The sequence below is a fragment of the Peromyscus maniculatus genome, chromosome 14 (genome assembly GCF_049852395.1).
Source record: "Peromyscus maniculatus bairdii isolate BWxNUB_F1_BW_parent chromosome 14, HU_Pman_BW_mat_3.1, whole genome shotgun sequence".
NCBI classification, from domain to species: Eukaryota; Metazoa; Chordata; class Mammalia; order Rodentia; family Cricetidae; genus Peromyscus; species Peromyscus maniculatus.
The window spans coordinates 60,552,924-60,577,761 of NC_134865.1; the positions used below are offsets into that span (position 1 = coordinate 60,552,924).

General features: G+C 40.2%; 1 protein-coding gene across 15 annotated transcripts in view; it reads left to right on the forward strand.

Annotated features, from left to right (window-relative positions):
• Nrxn3 (neurexin 3) overlaps nucleotides 1-24,838 on the forward strand; it is a 1,618,850-nt gene that overhangs the window by 116,114 nt on the left and 1,477,898 nt on the right. For all 15 annotated transcript variants that reach the window (XR_013044430.1, XR_013044432.1, XR_013044431.1 and 12 more), the window contains exon 4: nucleotides 5,309-5,338. Coding sequence is in view for 12 of the 15 variants with exons in the window: in XM_076551152.1 (XP_076407267.1) it covers nucleotides 5,309-5,338 (30 nt within the window). In the remaining 3 variants the exon portion in view is untranslated. The remainder of the gene's footprint in view (nucleotides 1-5,308; nucleotides 5,339-24,838) is intronic.

The following is a 24,838-nucleotide window of genomic DNA, read 5'->3' on the forward strand; positions in this document are numbered from 1 at the left end:
AAGTAGTATTTAAATCAAAACAAGAGGGAGTCATTTTGTATGAGATACCTTGTTGAGGTCCAGCATGTTCCTAGATCCAGCTAGAGTAGCACTTTATCAGGGTTCAGATAGAAGACACTTTAATTCTTTCTTTCTATTATTATTGTAAATATTTTTAAAAGGTGGTATAGTTCCCTAAGAATTCTATGTTGGCAACTTTTAATGTCTTGCCTATCAGAGGGTCACTTAATCACATCTCCTGCTCCATACCTACCTTATGTGAGTTCTTCCTGAGCTGAATTTTGAGTTATAATTTAGTATCTGCTCAAATCCAAAATCTAAGATAGGATTGTTTTTAAAAGTTATAATTCCTTTTATTCCTATGGGCCTGTGACTCAGCCCATGTCTTTATGACAGCCTTGGAATGCCAGATCCAGAATAAATGCCATATTTCAACCAAAGCCAGCAAGCTAGCTCTGAGGCTGGCTGTGTAGTCATGGGGTTAACTGATGTTAGCATGCATTTTGACTGTCCTTTGTGGTTGACCAGAAAGCCCATCTTCATTTTAACCCATTCCCCCATCAACCATACATATAACCTATATCCAGTGTGGCTACCACTTCTTTTTGTGCTAATTATGTGCTTCTCTGTTAAGATTTTTTGAGGATTACTTTTTATAATTTTTGTTGGAAACCATATAGTTCTTCTATTTTAAAAAATATAATTAGAATATTTTAATGTTGAATACATAGAAAACTACCTCAGATCCTCCCATCTTTTAAGACAGAGCTATCTCCCCTTTCCTTCAGACTTCCTTCACTTATCTCCTGTGCCATGAAGAGAGTGTTTTAAGTCCTTATATTCAATTGGATCCCCTCTCAGACCATTTCATTATAGTGGTAAATGCCTGATGGGCATTTTTGCTTGAAAATTCTTTCTCTTTGACTTCATCATGTCTGATACAGAACCCATTATCTCCCTCCACTCTAAATATATTTCCCCACCTCATTTCACTTTCTCTATTTCTTCTGTTGTTTCTCCATTTCCCCATCTCTCATCTGCCCCTCCTCAAAGCATCTTATTCATCATCAAAGCCTGCTAAATCCTCTCTCTCCCTTTTCCTTTCTGCTACTTGATAATCACTGAGTCCTTTGCCTATGACTGATCTTTCTTCTTTTGTCTCATTTCCTTAATTCATTTCATCCCTGCTATTGCAAAAATAGTCTTCCCCAACATTGTTTTTTCCAGGTCATTTTCCTGTCCATGAACCTTCAGTGTCTCCCATCAGCTGGAAGATCAAGGCCATTTTCCTTAGTTTTGAAGCTTATTGCTTCCATGTTCAGATTATTAGGATTATCTATTTTTATATAAGCTAATTATATATGTCTATTGCTTTTTCCATATAGTATATTATTTCATGCCTGTCATGTGCCCAGAATTGCCCTTATTTCTGGAAAGCAGAACAGGGTGGTCTTAGGAGGTGATGGAGTTAGCCATAATGCTAACTCTTTCTCCAAATCTTAAACCATTTTTTAAATGTATGTGTATGTATGCATATGTGTGTACAGGTATGTGTATGGGGGGAGGTGGGCAGAGGGAAACCTCAGCTGTCTACTTCCTTTGAGATAGGGTCTGTCATTGGCCTGAAGCTGACAGATTAGGATAGACTGGGATCCTTTTGTCTCTGCCTCTCCTGTCCTGTATGAGGCAGCATGTCTGGCATTCTCATGTGGGTTCTAAGACTGTAACTCAGGTCTTCATGCTTGCAAGGTTGAGGTAAAAATGAGCCATACCCTCAGTCCTTAAGCTGTTTTTGAAGTTGTATTTCAAATTTCCCTGTCTTGCAAGAACTTTCTCTGAATATGCAATATCCCCTCATCAGTTCCTGCTCCTTCTTGCATGGATTTATAATTTGGTACTTAACTATTATATACTACCTATTTATTTTTCATTCAACTGTCAAACATATACTGTGTCAGACACCAAATAGATAAATGTTTCTCCGTGTGTCCATATATTTTCATAGCATGGTGTGCATAACAGCAACCCTTATACAACCCTTATCATATGTAGGCCTAGGCCAGTGGTTCTCAGCCTGTAGGTTGCAACTTCTCTGGGGGTTACATATCAGATATCCTGCATATCATATATTTACATTACGATTCACAACAGTAGTAAAATTGCAGTTATGAAGTAGCAATGAAATAATTTTATGGTTGGGGGGGATCACCACAACATGAGGAACTGTATTAAAGGACAGAAGCATTAGGAAGGTTGATAACCACTGACATCAACTTGTATGAGTATATTTAAACCTCAAAGCAATATATGAATTGATCATTATTATATCCGTATTTTCTAGATAGGGAAAAAAAATCAAAGTCCAGAAACATTCAGCTATTTTCTTAAAGTTACAAGATATAAAGTAGCAGAGGTGAGGTTCTAATCTGTCTCTGGAGCCACTTATTAAATGTTCTCCTCCACACGTTCACACACTAGTACTGAGCCATCTGTGTGCGCCTGTGAATATAAACACAGAGACTCCTTCCTTGCTAGAATTCCTGGAGGCCAAGGATGCTGAGTTTTACTTACTTGTGTTCCTACTCCTCATCCCAGGCTTTGCATATAGTAATATTTGCATAGCTTGGTCTGTTGGTTGTTGATACGTTCATTAGCAGTTGAAAGAGCTGAAATTTTTTATTTGCTATTTTTTTAAATTAAAATATGACTATATCATTTCTTCCCTTCCTTCTCTCCAACCCTTCCCATGTGCCTCCCCAACTCATGACCCCCCCTTTCCTCAATTATTGCTGAGATTTTAAATGGCAAATAGTGTTTTGAGGCAGAAAGGGAAGAAAAAGAATTCTAGAATAGAACAGAGTCCTCCGGAATTATTGGCAACTAAATTCTGTAAGCTTTGAAGATAGGTTTGTACAAGAAAAGATACTAATATGCAACTCCTAAAAAAAAAGTAAAATCCTCCTCACAAAAAAATAAAATTAAAAGCCCCACATTACGGCCTCCTCCCTTCCTAAGACCTGTTTCCTGGCGTTCATGTCTATTTTGCTTTATTCTCTTCAATGCCAAAGTTTGACATTAGGATCCTAAAGCTGCATTCCTGGCTTGATACTTCTACTTGAGGTTTTTAGAAGAGGAAGAGGATGAACCTTTTACTTGAGAGATAATGCTACAACTATGTAGGTAGCCTAATAAAACCTGATAAGTATGTCTTTGAAATTTAAAAAACACAGGTGGTAGGTTATTTGCATTTTAAAAAGATTCTTCCCTTCACAAAAAGATCCACTGCAGGGTTCCATTAAACATCCAGTTCTTCTTGCTACATTTATCATACAATTTAATTTACCAGAATTTGATTTATATGCCACTATAAAGGGGTAGCTCTCAAATTTCTTTGAGCATGGGAATCCTGTGAGCAACTGATTTAAATTTCAGATCTTGTCCCAGCAACCCTTCCATCCCCACCCCACCTCACCCCAGGATTCTAATTTAGCTTGCTTGGGGTGGGGTCCTGCATATTCACTTTTTATCTGCTTTGGGAAGTACATTAGCTGGAGCCCCATGGGTGGGTTTACTACCAAGTGGCCCATTTACTCTTCTTTTGGAAAATGTTAGATATATTTTTGGTTTAGGTGGAATCTCCCATCTCCTTACTCCTGCTGAAGTTGTAAGCATCTCCAGTCTCGGATGTATAACAATTGCCTCCCCGCCCCACCAAGAAGAAACAACTTTCAAGCATCCTATTTTATACTGATATCTTCCCAGATCTTTACACTTATTTCTCATAGGTGACAAAGCTCTCTGGATTTATGTATGCTCTGTTTCTGTCCCCTCATTTCCGCAGACCCCGGCCCCTACCCCACATCCTTTCCCATTTGTGCTTTTGACCTTGATGTTGGTACCTAGGGCTTGGCCCAGAACCATCAGCTGTGAAGAAAAGGATGTTTCTGTATGCTTCCTCCTCTAAAATCTAAGCTCTTTTCTCCTCTCTTCCTTCTATTCCTCAGCCCTGCAGAAGACCAAAAAAAAAAAAAAAGTTTTTTTGAACAAAGCAAATTTGAGACTCATTTGCTTTGGCATGATTCACTCTTCCATGAGTATTAATCCTGGTCCTACTGCACTGAATGCCAGAACCTGAGCTTTTAAAATATGATTATAGTTTAATGAAATTTGTTTCAAAAAATAGAGTCCATGACATTTATGGCACGTGTGTCTATGTATTTAATATATCACTGATCTTTTAAAAGTCAGTTTCTTGACCTACATTTAGCCTCTGATTACTTTTCTAAATCTCTAGTAATCTCCAAAAACATTTAGAGATTTCCATACTTTAGAGGGTTTTTTTTTTGTCCTTTATTAATCTTCTATATCCCTGAGTTTTGCTTCTAGTAGAGGCTCTCGGGGGGTGATCTGGGTTTTGTGAGATATTTTCAATGGCAGCAGAAGCAGTTCAAGAGCAAACAGCCAGTGTAGTTGGCTCCTGTGCAGTTGGAAACCCTTGCTGTTAGCAGATCTATCAGAGCCAATGCTTCCCTTGTCCAGAGGAGTCCTGAAGAACCTAGTGTGCCCCCTGTCAGGACTCTCCAGAGGTCCTGTTAGTTGTTTATTGGGACTTTGGCTGCCTGCTTTAATCCACTCAGTTCAGGGCTGGGCTTCCCTCACGGACATGGAAGACTTTGGTAGTGTAGCAGAAGAGGTAGGAGACCTAGTGTGGTTATCACTGGCTAAAGTGAACAAAACAGAAATGGCTCTAGGTAGTCTGAGCAACCCTTGCAAGTAGGAAGTATGCTGATATGTTCAGTTTATGCAGAGAATGATACAATGCATGGTGTGTGTGTGTGTGGGGGGGATGGATGGCATTCACTGAATGGTGAGATTTTAACTGATTCTTTTTTTTTTTTTTAAATTCTTGGAGTTTTCCCCAATTTCTGCTGTGAACATGTATTACTGATGCAAGTAATTTGAAAGAAAGAAACTGTTAACCCGATACTTTCGAGTCTCTTTGCCAGAGAACTAATCTTAGTAGATCCATCACAAATCCTATGGATTGCCTAGAATAACAATAAAAAGGAAGTTCTTGGTATTATTCAGTGAACGGAAATCTGTTCTCTAGATGGGAGAGGGCCAGCCTTCTCCCAGAGCGTGGGGGCTGGTGTTCAGGGTGTGTTGCATGCTACTGAGTGTGTGCATGTGTCCTCAGTATACCTCCCTCTGTGCAACAATTAAGAGAATGTTGCTTTGCAGTTGGGATTTCTAACCATCTTCTCTCCCCCCTCCCCTTTCTCTTTCTCTCTCTCTCTCGCCCCCTCAGGCCTTTCCCATCTTATGATGAGTGAACAAGGTAGGTGCTGTGGTCCTGCAGATGCCTGACTGTTTGCCTCTGTGCCTCTGGCTGGTCATTCAGAGCCTCCTCCATAGAAGGCCATTTGCTGCCTGTGCCTCCTGCTGTGGGCCAGGGTGGGAGCCATGGCCACTCTGCTGCTGAGGAACAGCTTTCCTGATGCACTGTGGTGACCCACCTCCTCCCAGCTTCTCCATTCCTCCCTACCATTTGTGGTTCTGGGCCAGGCGGGGCACTGCCCTGCTGGGCTGCCTCTCAGAGGGAAGCATGAAATAAGGCATGACACGTTGATAATGGGGGTGAATGAAGCTAATTTCAGAGCAACCAGGCAGTTAACTTCCTCCTGCTGCTCCTCGGCCCCAGGCTGGGGCCCAGCTTGGGAGTAAGGAGCAGGGTCTGTCCCTGAACTTTACTCTGGGTAAAGGTTTGCCACCGCGTGTCCACCCCTCCATTCCATTGCCATCTTAATGACACTCTGCCCTTTCTGGTCAAAGGAAGCCCTTGGGGGGGGGGGCGTTACTGTTTTAAATTCTTTATAAAAGAATAAAAGGAATCACCGAAAGAACATGCTAATGTTCTCGTGGTAGGATTCTAACTCATTATACACCCTGAAGAAAACTGCATATAAAGATCCGTAAATTCAGCATCTGCAACCTAAAATATTCAAATATGCAGGGAATGAAGTGTGCAGGAAATTCAGCTCAGCTAGGCATGGGGTGGGTTTTGAATGAAGCCTTCTTCTCCTCAGTAAAAATTTTCCACATTATCAGCCCAAATCAGGATCTGAGAACCGAGCCCACTTAAAATTGTCTTTTGCTTCACTGTTCAATTGTTACCATTGTGTTTCTTCCAAGCCTTGGGGTGATTGCAAGACTGGTCTACCTGCTTTGCCCTGTCACCAAAAGACTGTTCTTTAATTTTTCTTATCTGTTTCTTTTCAAAACACACATCAAACTCAATGTGCCTTTGGGAGGATCAAAGAAAAGAAAGATGTGGAGGAGTTCCACATAAGATTTTTGTTTCTTTATCTTTGGAGAGTACAGGGCCATTTCCCTCCCCCTACTCTCTCAAACTGACCTTTTGATTATAAGGGGGATGCCATTGGATCAAGTAACCATCCAGGGCTGAAAGATACTATTTAGCAGTTGGAGGTGGGCAGTTGAGGGCATCCTGAATTAATAAGGCTATTTTTCTAATATAAGTGTATTCCAGAGCATGAACCAAGGTGTGGACTCCATAAATTTCAAGATGGTGTTGGTTTTTTTAGAGAGCAGATATCAGTATATATCTGAAGGAGAGGATCAAGTGAGTCCTCTAGGGTTAGATTATGGACTAGAATGAAGACCGCCTGTTCCTGTAGCTTAGTGAGGGGACACAACACCAAGTATTGTGAAGTTAGTATGAGTAGGGGATGGGCTTGATATGGATAATTTGAGAAAGAAAAGCCTTTCCCTTTAAAGAAATATGAACAGAGTTCTATGAATTGCTGAAATTTAACAGTCCACACTTGATGACAAGTGACCATAAAAGCAGGCCATCAGAGTCCTTATGACAGGACTTCCTCCTGCGTTCTCCAATTCTGTGCTCCTGGTTTCTCTTTGTATGGTCTTCTGGTATTTCAAGTGCCTCAGAGTACTGCACACATCATATCGCTAGTATTGCAGGACAGGCAGATGGACTGATATGATTAATTTTAACTTAGCTTGTTTCAGGCACACTAATGCACCATAGGAAGGTTAGATCCCAATTGGTATGAACAGCATTTGGAGACTCTATAGCATGCTCCTTACTCTAGCCTCACATGTACACTTGTGCAGCCTTCAAGTATGACCATGTTTCAGGCTAGTGTCCCTTCGAGAAAAAAGAAAAGAGCTATGCAAACACAGATGCTGAGATGGGAGGCTTCAAGAAAAGATGCAGAATTCTTCTGGGTGATGGTGCCACTTAGGTTTTAAGTTACTATTGGAGGCTTGATTTGACTTAAGAAAACACTTTGACTTCATTCCTTGTCCTCTCATTCTGTTCCATCTTCGCCTCACCCATTCTTTACCCCTACAATGACTACCTTAAAGCCATCATTCCTCTCCCCTGCTTTCTTTTAATTCCTGCACACAGGAGCTAGGGGCTTCTGCCTGGTTCCCACTGAATCTCCAAAATTAATATTTGGTGTCCACAAATACTTGTATTATTTATGTGTGTTGTGTGTGCACCCCTTATACTTGTATGCCACAGCCTGGTCCTCATGTCTCATGTGAATGTTGGGAAAATACAAGAGAACTGAGATTCTCAAAGATTTTCCCTAACCATGCTCTTTAAGATTGGTTATACGTGTGCAATTTCACATCCACGTGGCTGTGCTATACTTTTGCATGCAGACTTTGCCATGTGTCTAAGGATATAACCGAGAAGAAATGAGTGAGATGAAGCTTAATCATGAAGCCAATGGAAGCAGTGTGGGCTGACTCCAGCATTTGCTCCATAAACCTCCCATCATGCATTTGCCTTGTGCTGCCTCCTGAGGATGATGTGGGGCAACTTCCTGTGCTGTCTGTCCTGAGATCTGCCATGTGTGTTTCTTCTCAGTGTACTTACAGTGTGCTGATGTCCACTCTCTTTCTCTCGCTCTCTCTTGCCGCCTCCATGGTGGATACCATGCTTCCTCTCCTTAACTGGATCTTCTGCTTCCTTTCTGTAGGTAGAAGTAAAGGTATAGATCACTTTATTTATCATTCTATCAACCTGTCAATGTGTACTCTGAATTATCCATGTATGTGGGAAGAATTGTTGATTTTGATGAATGTATAGGGTGTATTAAAGGTTACTGCTTTTTAACAACATGTTAAATAAATTAAAAAGCCATGGTGATCATTGCCCTTCATTGAACCCCATGTCTAGTGTTGGGGATGGTTCTGCTTCCCTGTAAAGTCTGCTTGAACCTTATGCATGATGTCACGTGGTGTCTAGCAGGAACAGGGTCTCTGGTAGTAGGCATTGCTGTATAGAAATGTGTCTTATTCCATTGTAGGGTGTTCTAAGATCCTCCGTGTGATGTATGTTTCAGGAACAGGGGAGATAGGAAAAGATGTCTCAAAACTGCCGGTTTTTATGCACCACTGAATTTGGGGTATCATCAGCACCAGGGCGAACATGGAAGAGAGAGGGGAGATGATTGAAGAATTGCCTAATTTTACTAACTGTAGATTTTTGAAGTGTTTCTTTCTTGCTCTATTTTTCTTTAGTGCTGTAATTTTTGGATTTGTGGGAGATGGAATATTAAGGGGCAAGAGGCTAAGAAAGGTGGAACCAGGCAAGCATGGAAAAAATGTAGAAATAAAAACACGTAACACTGGAAGGAGGAAGAGGAGAAGGAGGTAATGAGGGATGCGAGTGTACAAAGCCAGGCTTTTGCCAGGCGGTCAGGGAGGGGAGGTGACAAGTAGGTGGCTTCTTATACTTTGACTTCGCACCTTTGGGTGGCTCAACTCACCCACCCATTCCTAAGCTCAAAGAAGCTGGCCCACCATCTGGAGTGAAGGAGAAGCTAATTGATAAATTAGCAATGTGTGTCTCCATCCAGTTCTCCCTTCCGGATAACTCTCCCATCTTGGTGGGCCAGGGCACTGCTGTTTTCCTCAAGTGATGCCAAAGAGCACAAGAAGGGCAAGTACGTTCTAGTGTGAGGACAAGGCCAAAAGACGGGGCTGATGACTTATTCAACATGCTCAGCGGAGGACTGGGCCGTGAACTGGTCATCTTTCATTTCAGTTTTGTGTTTTCTGTACAGCTGCCTTGGGAATGTTTTGGCCCTTTCTACTTTGAGCTTGGGTGGTTGCCTGCTCCTTTAATACTGAGTCCAGATGGATTCATTCTCAAACCTGCCACCCTGAGTCCTCACCCCATTCCTGGATTGACACCTTTGGAAAAGAGTAGGGGAGGGGAAAAGGAAGAGGCCAGTGACCAGGGACCTCTTTATAGGTGAAACCACCCATCTGACCATGACTCAGTCTGTTGAAAATGTTTGGTCCCCTTTCTCTCCTATCCCCTCCATTCTCTAATCCCTTCGTCTCTCCCTTAAAAGTGGTGTTTGGGGTGCCTGTGGGCTTTCGTGCATAGAATCTTTCTTTCTGTGGGTCATTTTTGTCACTGTTAAACCAGCTATATTCCTGTGTGCTAGCCATCATACTCTATGCTTTCTGGGCCTTGTCATACTTAATATCCACCATTCATCTATGAGGTCTGTGGTAGCATTATCTGTGTTTAATGGTACTGATAACAAGGCTCAGAGAGGTGTTAGGTGACTTCTAAATGAGACTCAAAAGCAGAATCAGCATCCCTGACCACTACTCTCTGTGCCCTGTCTGAGATACAAGTGTGATCTCCATGGACTTGCCTCCTAGCTGTGTCTCAGACATTGATCGGTCTTGAGTTCCAGCCTGCCTGCCACCTTGCATTTGCTGTAACATATATCCATATAAATGTCACCTAGTACTGTCACTTTAATATGTCCAAAGTCAATCTTAGTGTCATTTGTCTACAAACCAGTTTTCTGTTCCAATGCCCCATCTTCCTCACCACCCAGTTGTACCATGAATTTCTAAAGGTTTTATCATAAAAAGTCCCGGTGCCAGATACTGAGGTAAATGCTGAAAGATCAGAGAGACAAAGGAACAAGCCACAGCCACCACCTCTTACCTCACCAACTCCTCAGCCTGAAAAGCCCCTAGTTCCTGTCTCTTCACGCCTTATATACCTTTCTCCGCTCAGCTGTCACTTCCTGGGATTAAAGGTGTGTGTGCTTCCCAAGCAAAGGCATGAGATCTCAAGTGCTGGGATTAAAGGCGTGTGACTCCCAAGTACTGGGATTGAAGGTGTGTGCCACCGCTGCCTGGCTCTGTTTCTTTCCTAGACTGAGTCAATCTCATGTAGTCAGTCCAGGGTGGCTTTGAACTCACAGAGATCCAGACAGATCTCTGCCTCCCAAGTGCTAACATTAAAGGTGTGTGTCACCATTGCCTGGCTTCTATGTTTAATCTAGTGGCTTTTTCTGCCCTCTGATCTTCAGACAAATTTTATTAGTGTACACGATATATCATCACACCCAATAGAAACTACTTTCTAACTTCCTGAATGTGCCCCCTCCAAGAGTGGAGAGAGCATCCTGTGATTGGCTCTAGAATGCCTTTTGCATCTCTAGCTGCATCCAGAACTTACTAGGTCATTATCCTTTCCTGGTTTGTGGCCCTGTTACTTCTCCCTTCCAGTCAGTCCACTGGTCCAGAACTGTGTAAACGTTGCTGTCTACCGTGTGGGATACAGGATTAGCCGCCTCACTTTCAGGCTGTCTCCAGTGTGGCCCTGTCTTTCTAACTTAACCTTTTCCCTGGAGCTTCAACACAAAATTCCTGCTTCCGCCAAACCTGCCACCAGCTTCCCTTGCAACTCTGCTTACTTGGCAAACTCCCCTTTTCTCTTAACAGCCCCTTATCCCCAATCCTCTGCCCACCAGACTCACACCACAATTCCTGTTTTACTTGATGCTGTCCTTGAGTGTTGCATACACGGTTGAACTCTCTCTCCACGCACCTTTCTCACAACTTGTATTCAACTTACTGGGGATTGGGCCACTCTCCTCTACAGATTGCACCTATGTGGAAGACAAATACTTTCATTGGTTAATGTCCAGATGTGCTTAGTATAATGTACTGCATGAGGAAGGGATTCAAAGTCTCTAATCCTTCTTATCTTGCTGTCAATCATTTCCCCAAAAGTGAAAATAAAGCAAAATTAAAATTAAATCCGCTCATGTAGCTCATCAGCTCAAAAGCTTTTGGCGGGTTCTCATCGAGTCATTGTCAAGATGTTTTCTGTCTCAGGCTCTACATATAATCTGGCTCCACTGTGACCCCTGCCAGCCCTGCAGCCTTCCAAAGCCTCTGGGGCCCATTATGTCAACCCAAATTACTTTTCCCTTCCTGAGAGCTTTTCCTTGAGATCTCCCCTCTTTCCAGAATGACTTTAGACACCCCTTTACCTCTTAATATTCTAAGGTTCAGTATCCTGGGTCTGCCAGACTTCATGCTTCTGTTTAAAGTGCCTATACCTAACTGTTTTGCATGATGCATAGGGTATGGTCATGTTTCAATCATCATGCCCTCCCCCCCTTGGCCCTCCCCCTCCCCCCCCCCCCGGGAAAAGTATAGGTGGCTGTGTCTTGGCTGCTATTGTCAGCCATAGTGTATGTGCTCAGAATTTGGTTCAGAGCTGTACATGATGGATGCTATTGAGTAATACTTAACTCACTCAAACACTTGGGGTTAGATATGGTGGAGAAATAGGTAGGATTTGATTTCTTCAGCTGTGATGTTGTTAGTGGAGTCATTCTGCATCAAATACTTGCACCCCTTACTGCTATCCTTGATACTGCAGCCCACTGAACAAAGGCATACCAAGAGTCATGGGGTGAGATCAGGCGTTTTGCTCCAGTACCCTGCTCTACTGGGTCATCTCTTGTCCTTCTGTATACAAGTATCAGAGGGAAATGGTTACAGATTATACTAGGCTAAAAGTGAGGAAGGACTTGGATTAATTTTAAGTGTTTGTCAGAGAAAAGAATAGATAGACCACAGATCAGGTCATTCTTTAAAAGCCCAGTGGCAGAACGGTAAGCCCTGTGAGGTTACATCTGTAGAACTGAGAAGGGGTTCAGGCATAATGCCAGCTTCTACTTTCAGGGATTTTTACCCAGAAGTGGCTGACCAGAAGGGTTCTTTAGAAACCAGCATTTTCTAGCTTTGAGACATGATCTCTATGGCTTCTGCTGAAGAAGTGTGAGAATGTTTGGGTCCATTCCTCTTTCCCTTGTCCATTTGGAGACTGTCTGTGCTGAGGCAAGTGATCAAATACTTTCCCTTGAAATTGAATTTTGAGCAGGTGTTGCCAACTCAGATGCCAACAGAGACCTCATAGCTACTGTAAAGCCTAGAACTAGGAAGAAGAAGGAAGCATTAGGTGGCAGTGGTAGAAATTGCGACAAACTAGAGTATCCCGATTCTGTCTGAGTCAGGACACCCGTCTCTGCCACAGATGATTGCCACCATGCAAGAAGGTGGGATCTGTATCACCAGAGAGCTTCAAGATGGGTTGAAAGTGTGTTTTCTAAAATATGCCAGCTCCTGACTTCATTCTCTCCCTATAGATGAATGCGAATACACAAAGAATATGCTTAGTGCTTGCCAAATGAGTCAACTGATGAACCACAAATTTTGACCTATGGCTTAGAGGAGAAAGATATGTGGTAAACCACTTTTCCAAGATTTCCTGTTGGATGCCAGCAGTTGGCATGCTAAGTTTTCTTTTTGCCCATAGCAGTCAATTTTGGAAGTCCTTCATTCTCCTCTTGGTACCATCAGAGAGTTTGAGTCATGTGTTCCAGGAAGTTTGTTTTGTGGAACGGTGTAGGCATGTGTAGGAGGGTGTGGAGACTGTTGAGAATGAGCAGGAAAAGAGGTAGTTATCATTTCTGATAACTGCCAAGGACTGATGAGATGTATATCATAAGGGTTGTCATGGATACTCAATTTCTTTGTTTTTTTTCCCTACAGAACTCTTCTTACTGGACTAGTTAAGCCAAACATCTATTCTAGGCCTTTAGATGTTAGACGCTATTTATGACTTATTTAATGTGTGTTTTTCCCATGTAAAGTTGATCACTGAGCTTCTAATGATGAACTAATAAACACTGGCCAAACTGGAAGGAGATAATCAAGCTACATGAACTTGGACATTATTTCATGTAGACTGTATTTTGCTGGTAGTAACATTATGGGAGCTTATTTGAGGAGTTGAGCTCCCAGTAGTCCCTGCTAGAATTCAAGAGCCCCGCAAATAAGTTACTGTCTTGATAGCCAACTATTTATGCAAATTAGTAAATGCAATGCCAGCTACTAATTATGAAAATAAACTCATCTGTGCTCTATAAATATCTAATTATAATAAAATAGAGGCAATATTACATTTCCATCTCTTGTCTCATCTGTTTCTCATCCACTGATTTGTCCTCTTAACAATGAATAAAATCGCTTTGTTTTTTAAAAAGCCTTCTTTCCATGTTCCCATCCCCCCTCCTTCTAATGTTTTGAAATTCTTTGGTGTAAAAATGGATGTTTTTGAAACATAAAAGGTAAATTGCTTGATTTTAGTAGTTCTGTGTTTCAGCAATGATGACTTTGAAATAATGCTTTAAAGTATGAAGGATGGGTTACTTCTTTCTCTCCTTGTTCAGAAATTTTCACTGGACACTGCAGACTTTTTTTTTTACATAGTTGTTTTATTTTGGACCATTTAAAAACTGTAAATGTGAACAATAGATCTATTAATAAAACATATACTATGCCCATGGACTGTCTTAGTTAAATTCTAGTTGGCAATACATAAATGAAATTATGGATTTCTATATGCTTGGGCTTTTTCTTAACAAGTCAAGTTGATTGATCTGAAGGGATATTTAGCTTTCAATGGCAGGTCAATATGTATACCCATAGGAACTTGACTGTGATAATGCCTGAAGGTAAGGAATGTGTTGAATCACAGTGTATTATCTTTATGATATATTTGTATATAAAGAACTCAAAAGAGTTTACTGTTAGAAAAATTTTGATGAGTACCAGCATGATGCATTTATTGATGTGCTTAAGCTTGAATCTATCACAATCCCTTCCTCGGGTTTGCAGGACAGCAATGTCTATGATTCTGAGTACAGGTACAGTTTGTCCAAAAACTCAATGATAGGGTTATGTGGTGTAATATGTTTCCCTAGATAGCTTCCATTTGTAAGTGCATTGAAAAATAATACATTTCAGGGTGATATATACATCTGTTTAGTAGACTCTCTCCTTCAGCATTAGCAAATCAAGGTATTTAACCCCCAACAAACATTCATGGAGACTGAATCCTCAACTAGTATTTTTGGAGAGCCAATGACCTGCTAGGTACTGAGTATCTAGGGCTGAGGGGCTGAGGGGAGCACACATACTCCAGACCCTTTGACACTTGATGGCGAGAGTCTGTGGGAGGCTAAAAGCAGCTTTCAACCACCTCTTATAAATTAAACTGGCTTAAATATAGTTTATTTTTTTTTTACTTACAACAACTTTTAATACTAGGCTTTTTAAAAATTATTTCTAAAGGAAACTGTTAGGTAATCTTTTAGTATTCAACTTTTCCACTCTTTAAATTCTCAGACTCAGAAAAGTGAATATGCTTTGTGTGTGTACATATAGGATATTTTTAATTTGTGTGTTGTTTATCTTCATTGGGGGCATAGCATATGCACTATAAAGTATAGCAAATACATGCTTTTCAGATGATACAGACATACACACACATATATACATACATATATATATATGCACACATACCCATGTATGTATATGTGTGTATGTATCTTTATACATATATATACATACACACATACATGCATACACACACACACACACATACATATATACTCTTTCCAACACGGTGGAGGCTAGGATGTATGTTGTTTCTGTCACGATACTCTGTCGTTTGTTTTTAGCATGCTTGTTTATTCCGTTTCCAGAACTGAGCACACTTGTCTAACAATCAACGGCAGGCCCTCACTGGCTTTAGCTTCATTAAGAAGGATGAACTGTGTGAGAGACAGAGCCACTGTGGTTTCCGCTGTGTGTAAACAGAGGCAATCCTGTTGTGCTTTTGTGAGGCAGCTTGGCCTTGTTTTTGATGAAGCTCAGGTTTCCTGTAGCACAAAGACCATATCTAATTGATATCATTGGCTCCCCCCCCCCCACCACCACCCAAGGCATTTAGTAGTGAGTAGAATGGCAGAGGAGTAAAAAGAACATACGCTTTATAAAAAGGCAGACTGATAACGCTTTCTGATGGACATCTGATTTTAAAAGTGTTGCATCTTTCGCTAAAATTTACATGCAAAGTAAGGGCAGGCACAGTGACATGAAAGCTAATGCAGCGGGCACATCTTGACATAATAACAATCACAAGAAACTGGAGATCCCAGATGGCAGCTTGGCCTTTGCCATCCTTTTAATAAGCTACTAACTGCTAATTATTTCACTCTTATGGGCAAGTTAATTTACTGTTGACTCTTAAAGAGATACTGCGCTGCCACCCCCACCCCCAGTCCCAGCCCACACAAAACAGGGCCTTTCCACCTGCAGCTTTGGAAACTACTGCTGCTTAGTCTGGAAGCTTTCCAGCCGATTGTAACAACGATGGAGAACTTGGGTGAAAAATGTTGCTTAATAAACAGGATTTTCTGTGTGTGTGTGTGTTTTTTTTTTTTTTTTACTTGTGAATGTAGATCATTTAAAAAATCATTTGCCTAAGGATTCATTGTGTGTGTGCATGCGTGTGTGTACGTGTGTAAGAGGCATAAATGGAGCAGCCAAGGCATGGGGAGAATCTGAAATTTGGAGCCTATTTAAGAGTGAAAGAACAGCTGCCTTTTAAATGGTTGCTAATTCTGACAATTAATGCTATTTTGTGAGTGTGTGATTTTCTGTAATAGCAGTTACGAGGGACGGTGGTGGGTAATCGCTCATTTCCTAAGCTTTATGGTAATGGAGTGCAGGGACCACAGAACTGAGAGAAAACCCAGGCCCCATATTCTGGAGTCCTTTTAAATGAAAAGCCCACAAAGCATGATTTTCCCGCCCTGTTCTTCAACTTCCTTGGGATGGTCTTGCATTGGAGCACAAGCACAGATTATTAAATGAGTGATGTACAAGCCAGCTTGGGTGCATCAAGAGTGAGCACTTGGAAAAGAGCCTTGTTTGCAACAAGCTGTCTGACAATCAAAATATTTACTTAAAGATAAACTAATGACTGTGCCTTGCAAATGCCTGTAGATCCGTTATCGAAATGAGAGTCAGAACTTTGGCTTGATACCATCAGAAATAAATCTCAAATCTCAGAGGTTTTATTTTGTGTATTCTATTTTTCCTGAAATGAAATAAAACATGTAGCAAATATAAACACATGTAGGAAAACCAACCCATTTTCTTGGACTATTCACACCGAACTTGTTGAACTTGTTCCTATAATCAGTTGTTCCTTGTTGCTATTGAAATTACCAATTGGCTTAAATAGCTTTGAAAAATCACATCCTTCTGTTATCAGTGATATCTAGAAATATGAACTTGCTGAAGTGAGCTGTAGCACACTATCCTTTCTACAATGACTCCTGTGTTATGCTACTCATAGGAGAGTCTAGAACTTACTCAGTTCTGCCATGTGCTTAATACATCACTCTTCATTGAGCCTAGCTATTTACTTGTTAACTGGAGAAGCTTTAAATGTCATATTTCTTAAAAATTAGTATACCACCTGGCTTCAAAATAGTCCCAAGGGAAAGATATAGGTACATGTGAAATTTAGGAGAGCTTTTGTTATTTCTCAGGATATATTCTTATATAGTATGCTAAGTCAGGTTACCATCTCGTGAAAAAAATTTGAGAAAGGTAAATGCTTATAGACCCTTGTCCATATATAAAAGTTATGTATGTATATTTCTCAAATATCAAGAAGAAAATGACTTCTGGAAACAGTTTTAAATGAAATGGAATGTTTTTGTGTGTGGTACTGCACACTAGGTAAGTACCCACCACTCAACTCCCCCTCCAGTCCTGGAGAGCAAGGTCTTCTCACTGAGCCTTTGTTAGGATAGCACGGATTATGAATCTCCCAGAAGGCAAATGTACTCTTCAGAGTTACCCGTGGAATTCCACTTCTGTGATTTTGATTTTGGACAAGAATATTGCAAACCAAAATTAATGTTCAGATGAAAAACTTGGGACAAGACAATTCCAAAGTCTCTTCCGAGTCTAATGTGCCTTAGTGTCTCTAGAATAAAGCTTTTGGATTGGTTCCATTCAGGAATGCTTCTAACCACATTTTCTGTTTTGATTGGGAATAGTTTTTTTAGATGGGTTTATTTCAATAGGGAAATGACTGCTTCCTGGTGAAATGCATAACACAGATGTTTAAACAACTGCAGCTTTAGACACCAGTCTTGTTAAAATACTTGCAGTTTGTATCAGCTAAGTACTTAAATGGCTGTCCATATCGTGTGTGTAAACAGCACTCCTGATAATGGCCTGCTGAACTGCAGGAAGAGCTGATGTCAGTGTACTATGAGAGAATTATCATGAGCTCTATATAGTCTTATGTACTTTGAAATTTGGGGCAGGTTCACAGTCAGTGAGCCTGTGCCTCTCCACTGTATATCTAAGGTCATTCATCTTGAAACACTGGGAGTTTGTCTAAGATTTTTTTCCAGACAGTGAACATTTAGGTGAAAGAACTGCTTCCTGATAGGAATTACTTGTGCTTTGTTTAGGAATCATTGGCTTAGCAAGGGATTGTGGGCTCTTTTCACCTACAGCAGAGGATTTTGTATGTATTGTCTATCCACTATGAAGTGGTGGCCATTGATCCTCCTGCTATAGATCATTTGTCTGGGTTTATTTACCTGGCAATAGAGATGCAGTTTTCTGAGTGAGGTATATATTCTTCTGTTTCCCAAGTGACCAATAATGGGCATTTGCAAGTGTCTTGGTTGAAATTATGGCTTATGGTGTATTTTCTAGTTCTACACTGATTAATGGGGCAGTTGAACCTGGAACACCAGGTGTCCATGTGAATAATTCTAATCCACAGATATAACTATGGATTAAAAAGAGCAAAGAGGAAGATCCATTGAGGCAACACACACACACACACACACACACACACACACACACACACACACACACACACGATTTATATTTAAACTTGCCTCTAGCAGAAACATTAACTTATGAATCATAAACATTAACAAACACTAACATAATTATAAACATATCTCACCAATGTTAATATCATCCAACATATTCAGGAGTTTTGAGCATATGATCCATTCATTTTAACCTTCCATTTGTTTTTTACTCATAAAACGCCTACTTGGAAGATCTGTTGCGATAGTAGATACAACATTGGTAAAACTGTATTAAGTTGTACCACATGGTATTAAAGAATTAACCCATGAAATTACAAGTATGTTCACGTCAATGACTATGAATTTTATTTTTTCATCTGTGTGTGCCGAGTCCCTGTGCACCGAAGTGTCTGGCAGAAATCACCGAGTTACTAGTGCTGTTTCAGCACCACGGAGAGCACCCAGCCTTTCTTTAAGAGGGAACATGGTCTTCATCCTTCCTTAAGCTTTGCATGTTAAGAAAAAAAAAAAAAGTGAAATCCTGATAAGTCTGTCCTTTAGGTCTTTGAAAGATGTATTTGCTATTTGTTGTGAACAAAAAGAGCTATGGGGCTTTCTTATATACTTGATGGGAATATATGAGCCATGAAGAAAATAAAAACATTTGGTTTACAGTTACTTAAAAAATGCTGATTTGTTGCCTCAGATCTTAGAAGCATATAATTTCAGAGCGAGAGGGAACTTAGAAATTCCTTTAGTCCTTAGCACTGTAATTTTGCAGATGAATAAACATGCTGAGAGGGCATGAGTATCACATTGATAATCTGTACCATTGGCCCAGACTTCCTAAGTCCCAATACTGTTTTCTTTTTCCTCCCACCAAACGGCCACTAGGACTTAGTTATCATCACTGCTGAATGGCATTTGTTATGGAGCACTCATAGGCTGCTGAGGCCACTGTTACTAATACCACATGAGAGATGTTCTGGAACTGTTTGTGAATTTTATAAATAAAAATTTCTCCTAAATAGCTTCACAGTTAGAGACCTGATTGCCAGTAAGTTGTTCTACGTTTCAAGGCTTCATGAAGTGTATGTCACTTAAGATTTGTTATGTTGACTGTTTTGTTTTGGCTGAATTAAGATATTGTTGACTTTCAACATATACCCATTTATTTTCCTTTTGGGTGTCCTATGTTGGTTTACATAACAGAATAGAAGCATGTAGGGGTCTGTAAAAATATCATGTAAGGATATACTCTAAGGACTGGGTTTCATACTGTCACTTGATGGTGTTTTTCCCCCTTCCTTCCTTTCTTTTGTTCAGAATAATTGTCACTTTATTTACAAATAAAAAGAAAAATTCAACTTTTTCTCAAGTAAGAGCATATTTTTGGCAAATATCCTTTCTTTACTTCCCTCTTAATTTCCTCCAGGGTTTATCTATGCATCTGATGGGTTAACTTTAGGGTTTTTCCAGGAGGCAACTTGGAGGACTGTTGATCAGGGCTCAAAGTCAGTTCTTAAATGGTTACAAAACAGCTTTCCTTCAAACTGTTTTGATCACCAGAGCTCTCAAGTATCAAAGTCATTTGGAGAACTAGATAGATAAAATGCATGGGCGCTACGCTCTTTTTTTTCCAGGATAGAATAAATAAATGTGTTTTCTACTATGTGCTTGGCCTTTGATAGTGAGTTGTTAAAAGGGAAAAAGAAAGGCAATGATATTAAATATTTACAAGAGTGATTTAGTTGCATTATGTTGTGCTCTGCATCTGTTTAATAGTGAGCTCAGCTACTGCTGAAATAAATGTCATTAAACCCGAGGCCTTGTGGAGGTCATTGCCTAAGTTAGGTCAAAAGAATTTGTAGAAAATCATAATTTTTGTCAGCTTTACAAATCTCTTCCTGATTTTGGTCAGCTTGTATCCAAAAATAGTAGTAAATAAAATACATGTGAGGATTCACAGACCCAGCCCCTTACCCTCCAATCCTTTTTTGCTCAACCTGGTAGCCGGAGACTTTTATACCTCCTTTTGTTTTGGACATCCAGAGATGGTGACAGCTTTGTCCCCTGGAGATGAACAGTGCTGCCGTCCTGTTCGCTGGCTCTTCTGTTCCTCTTTGACAGTTTGTTTTGGAGAACAACACCTCTTCTCTCCCAGAAGTCCTCTTTGAAGTGACTTAAAATATATATATACTTCTTTTACCATTTGAGATTATAATGTAATTACACCACTTCCCACTTCTCCTTTCTCCATCCAAACACTCCTCTATACCCCTTCTTGCTCTCTTCAAATTCATGGCCTCTTTTTCATTAATAGTAGGTATATATGTTCAGGGCTGACCATGTGGTATTAGATAACCAGTTGGTGTGTTCTTCCCTTGGAAAGACTATTTTTACACCTCAGCATTCCTTGGTTGTCTGTAGTTCTTTGTGTAGGGTTGAGGTCTTGTGTTCGTACCTCCACACTACATGCCTATTGTTTCTTCAGCTCATGTCTAGGCAGTCAGGTTAATGAGAGTTAATAGGTATAGCTTCTAATATTCCTAGGAGATACAATCTCAGAACAGTGAGTTGGAAGTGATTTTTTAAGTATCCCTACTATTCATTCTTTACCTAAATCAAAGATTTTTTTTAAAGTTTTGTTGTTTTAAATAAATCAGTGAATAGTTTCATGATGTTATCTCCATTTATACACACAAGATACCCAAACAGATTTCAATTAATTTTATTGAACATAAGTTTTCTCTTCTGAAAAATGGAGATGATAATACCAGATTATTATATACTAATACATATTCTATATATTATGATATATGATAATGTTTATAAATAATAGCACATGACTAATACTTTTAGTATAGATAATTGAGAGTTATCTATACTAACACATATTAAGTACAGAATAGAACTGTGGCTCTTATGAAGTTACATTCTCTTCCCTCTGACAGTAACAATAAAGTATAATTGAATTTAACAAGCATTGAACACAGGAGATATATAAAATGAATGAAAATCAGTCTTTGTTCATGAAAAACTCATAAAATAGTAAAGTAAAACTCCATATATTGTTTCTCCAAGAGCTAGCCTCTCTCTCTCTCTCTCTCTCTCTCTCTCTCTCTCTCTCTCTCTCTCTCTCTCTCTCTCTCTCTCTCTCTCTCTCACACACACACACACACACACTTTTGTTTTTCACTGTGTATTGTATGCTATCTAGAATATAAAAATATTTTTTTCTGGGGCAAGAATGGATTCTTGTGTGTGTGTGTGTGTGTGTGTGTGTGTGTGTGTGTGTGTGTATGTGTGTGACAGAAATAGATAGATAGATAGATATATGAATATATGCACAAATAAGTGTTTCTATATTCATATGTGAATGCAAGTTTATACACATGATACCACACATGCAGAAGTCTAAGGACATTTGTGTATCAGTCCTTACCTCTTTATATTTTTTGAGACAGACTCTTTGCCACTCTATATGCCAGACCAACTGACTCAAGAGTTTCTTGAAATCTTTCTCTGCCTCCCGTTTCCTATAGGATTCTAGGATTACAGATTATTTTTTGCTACCGTGTTTGGCTTTCTAAAATGTAAGTTCTGGGGACCCAAAGTCAGGTCATTAGGCTTGTAAAGCAAGCACTCTTACCCACCAGCCTTCTCCTAAGTCCTGGGATATATTGGCAGTATAGTGATATTGACTCATGTTTTCTTGCTAGTCCATGTTTATTTCATCCTAAAATCTAGGTGTAGGAAGATAGGTTACTTGATAACGTGTCTGTGAAGATAGGTTACTTGGTGAAGTGTCTGCCTCAGAAGCATGGGGACCTGAGTTCAGTCTCCTGAACCCATATGAAGATGGCAGGCATAGTGGTACACTCCTGTGGTCTCAGCACCATGCAGGTAGAGACAGGAGGATTCTTGGGAGTTTGCTAGCTAGCCAATCTAGCCTAATTGATGAGCCTGTAAGAGCCCCTGATGCAAGGGAAGTGGATAACATTCCTGAGGATGACACCCAAGATTGTCCTCTGGCTTCTACATGTACATACATATGCACCTGCACACACATGGACATGCACACCTGTGGGTAAAATATTTCATCCTAAAATACAGAATAGTAAGTGGGAAATAGAGTGAGTGAGTGAAGTACAAAGACATTGTAGTATGTATTAGTCAGGGTTCACTAAAATGAGAAACAATTTCCAAGCCAAGACACTGGATGCTGCATCAACATTCCTCCCTTACTGCAGTGCAGAGTGATGCTTGGTGGAGTGCCGGCTCTGCTCCCCACCGTCACTTAGGCACCCTCAACCTTCCATCCTGTAAGTCAGCGACTCTCCAGAGTGTGCTCCTTCTCTCCGGCTAAGCACAGAGGAGGAGAAAGAGAGCTTAGAGAATGCTTTAAAGGGCAAAGGCAGAAGTAATGTGCATCATTTATTATTGGCAGAACTTAAGTCATATGATCACATCCAGTTGCAATCTATTTGTGAGCACAGTGTCTATCTCTACCCAAGAGGAAGGTTATTTTCTGTTCCTGCATCATCTTGTGTTATGTACATTAGCTTTATTCAGCTCACATCTGTCCAAACAATAAAGTACCACCCTTATTTGTATGAAATAGAGGGTCACTGCTCATTCCTTTGTCTATATGCATGCACATGTATTTTGTTGTCAATACGGTGATTCCAAGTTACTGTAACTTCCTTAAATTCATTGAATCACCACGGGAACTTGTGCAACTATTGACTTAGTTCCTGCCTCAGGACCTGCTGCTCTAATTTATTCTTACACATCAGTAAATTTATGATAAATTGTCTTGTAGAAAATTCTAAAAAATGAGATGGACTAGAAAAGAAGTGTTTGAGAGTTTACTAAAAGTATCTTAAAAATATTTATGGATTTCACATTTCTTAGCTTATAAACCTATTTGCTATATATGGATATTTTATTGTAGATTTTGTTTAGGGTTTTCACTTGACCTTGCAAATGAACTGAAAGCTAGACCCATGGCTAGGATTTTGGCTTGAGTAGATGGAGTAGGGCCAAATACCTAGATCAGCAAGATTTTGTTTTGTTCCAATTACTAGCTAAAAGTATCATGGCATCTCTCTTTCCTCTTTATCACCTAAGCAGGGGCTGCCTTGATTGAGATGATTTCATTGTTGCAGTGGCATAATGAGTGGGGATGCTTAGTTGACAGGCTGGCTTATTGTTTGTGGATGACTTGCAAATAGTTAACTGGTGATGACCCATTTTTTGTTGTTGTTTATTTTTAGATTCATCTGTTCTAACGTATGCCTAGGAACACTTAAATCCATGGCATGTTGAAATGGACCCAACCCTGCCACACTGTGCCTTTTCTCCCCACGTAGAGAGCCTGGCTGCATCCTGCTTCTGCTGAGGGTGTCAGAGTGTGGATAATTCTGGGCTTGTGATTTTTTTCTCCCATTTTATCTGCCTCTTTTCATGTCTTTGTGTGAAAGTCTATGATTACTATTGAGTTTTTTTCCCCCTAAATGCCAGCAATTATCTCACAGGTGGAGGGATTAGGAAAGAGCTGGGAGTATTGTACTAGGATTAGAATAAAGACTCCCTCCCCCTTTAAATACAGTGACAGAGGAGATTGAAGACATGGGGGGGCAGGCAGAGATGTGGGGGAGGGTGGACAATTTGCTTCTGATTCATAAATCCCTACAGAGAGTGAACGAAGAATCTCCAGATGGAAGAAAGAATAACAAAAAGAGCGAGACACTTGGAGTTGGGTTCTTGTTTGGGGACCTGGGGTGCAGGAATCCGGGGCAGCCATATTTTTTTCTTTCTAGAACTTATTTAGGCCACTACCTCTTCAAAAATTATTTTGGGAAGAAAAGGAAGTTGGAAGGTCTAATGTATGCCCAGACCAAGAGAATTTTGGTAAAGCATTATCTTTTTTTTCCAAGAGAGAATCATTTATTTAGACAATGCTCTATTGGTTAGTATGTTTTCAGATGCCAAGAGCTGCACTTTGATCCCAGCTACCTTAAACAGCAAAAAGAATCTATGGTCTCTGTTCCTAAGGAAGTCCGGTAACACAGTGGAGGTGACCACGAGCTAGTCTTTTTTTCTGCAAGGTTTGGCTTTGCTTGTTTGGTGCTGGCTTCAGTCTTGGCAGGTTCTTTCCTCTCTTATAATTCTAGGATGGCTGATAGCTATGCTAGAATACCCAGGGAGATTTACTTTTTGGTTCATGGACAGACTTGTTCCTTGTTGTATTAGTCAGAATTCTCTAGAGAAATTAATGTATATATCAGTACATCCCCCACCTCCCAGATGATCTTGGAGCCTAGGAAGTGCTAGCATCTGCCATCTGTGAGTTGGAGAGAAGTCATTAGACATAGTTACAGTTGGAACTTGAGAAATGATGGTGTAAATACCAGTCAGAGGGCAGAAGAGGACTAATTGATGGCTTAGCTTAAACAATCAGTCAGAGATAATGAGTTCTTTCTCCACATTTTTGTGCTATGGAGGCTGTCAATGGATTGGATAATTCCTACAGATAACAAATAGGAAAATCTGTTTTACTCATTCAACTGATAGAAATGTCCATCTCACACAGAAACTCAGAAGTAGTGTTTGGTCTGGATACCCAGGATGAGTCAAGTCAAGTTGGCTCAAACTTCAGTAGTCCAAGTCTACTTGTCAACTTGATATTACTATACATCTCCATATCTCCTTAAACTATACTTAATCTCTAAATTAAAAACAAT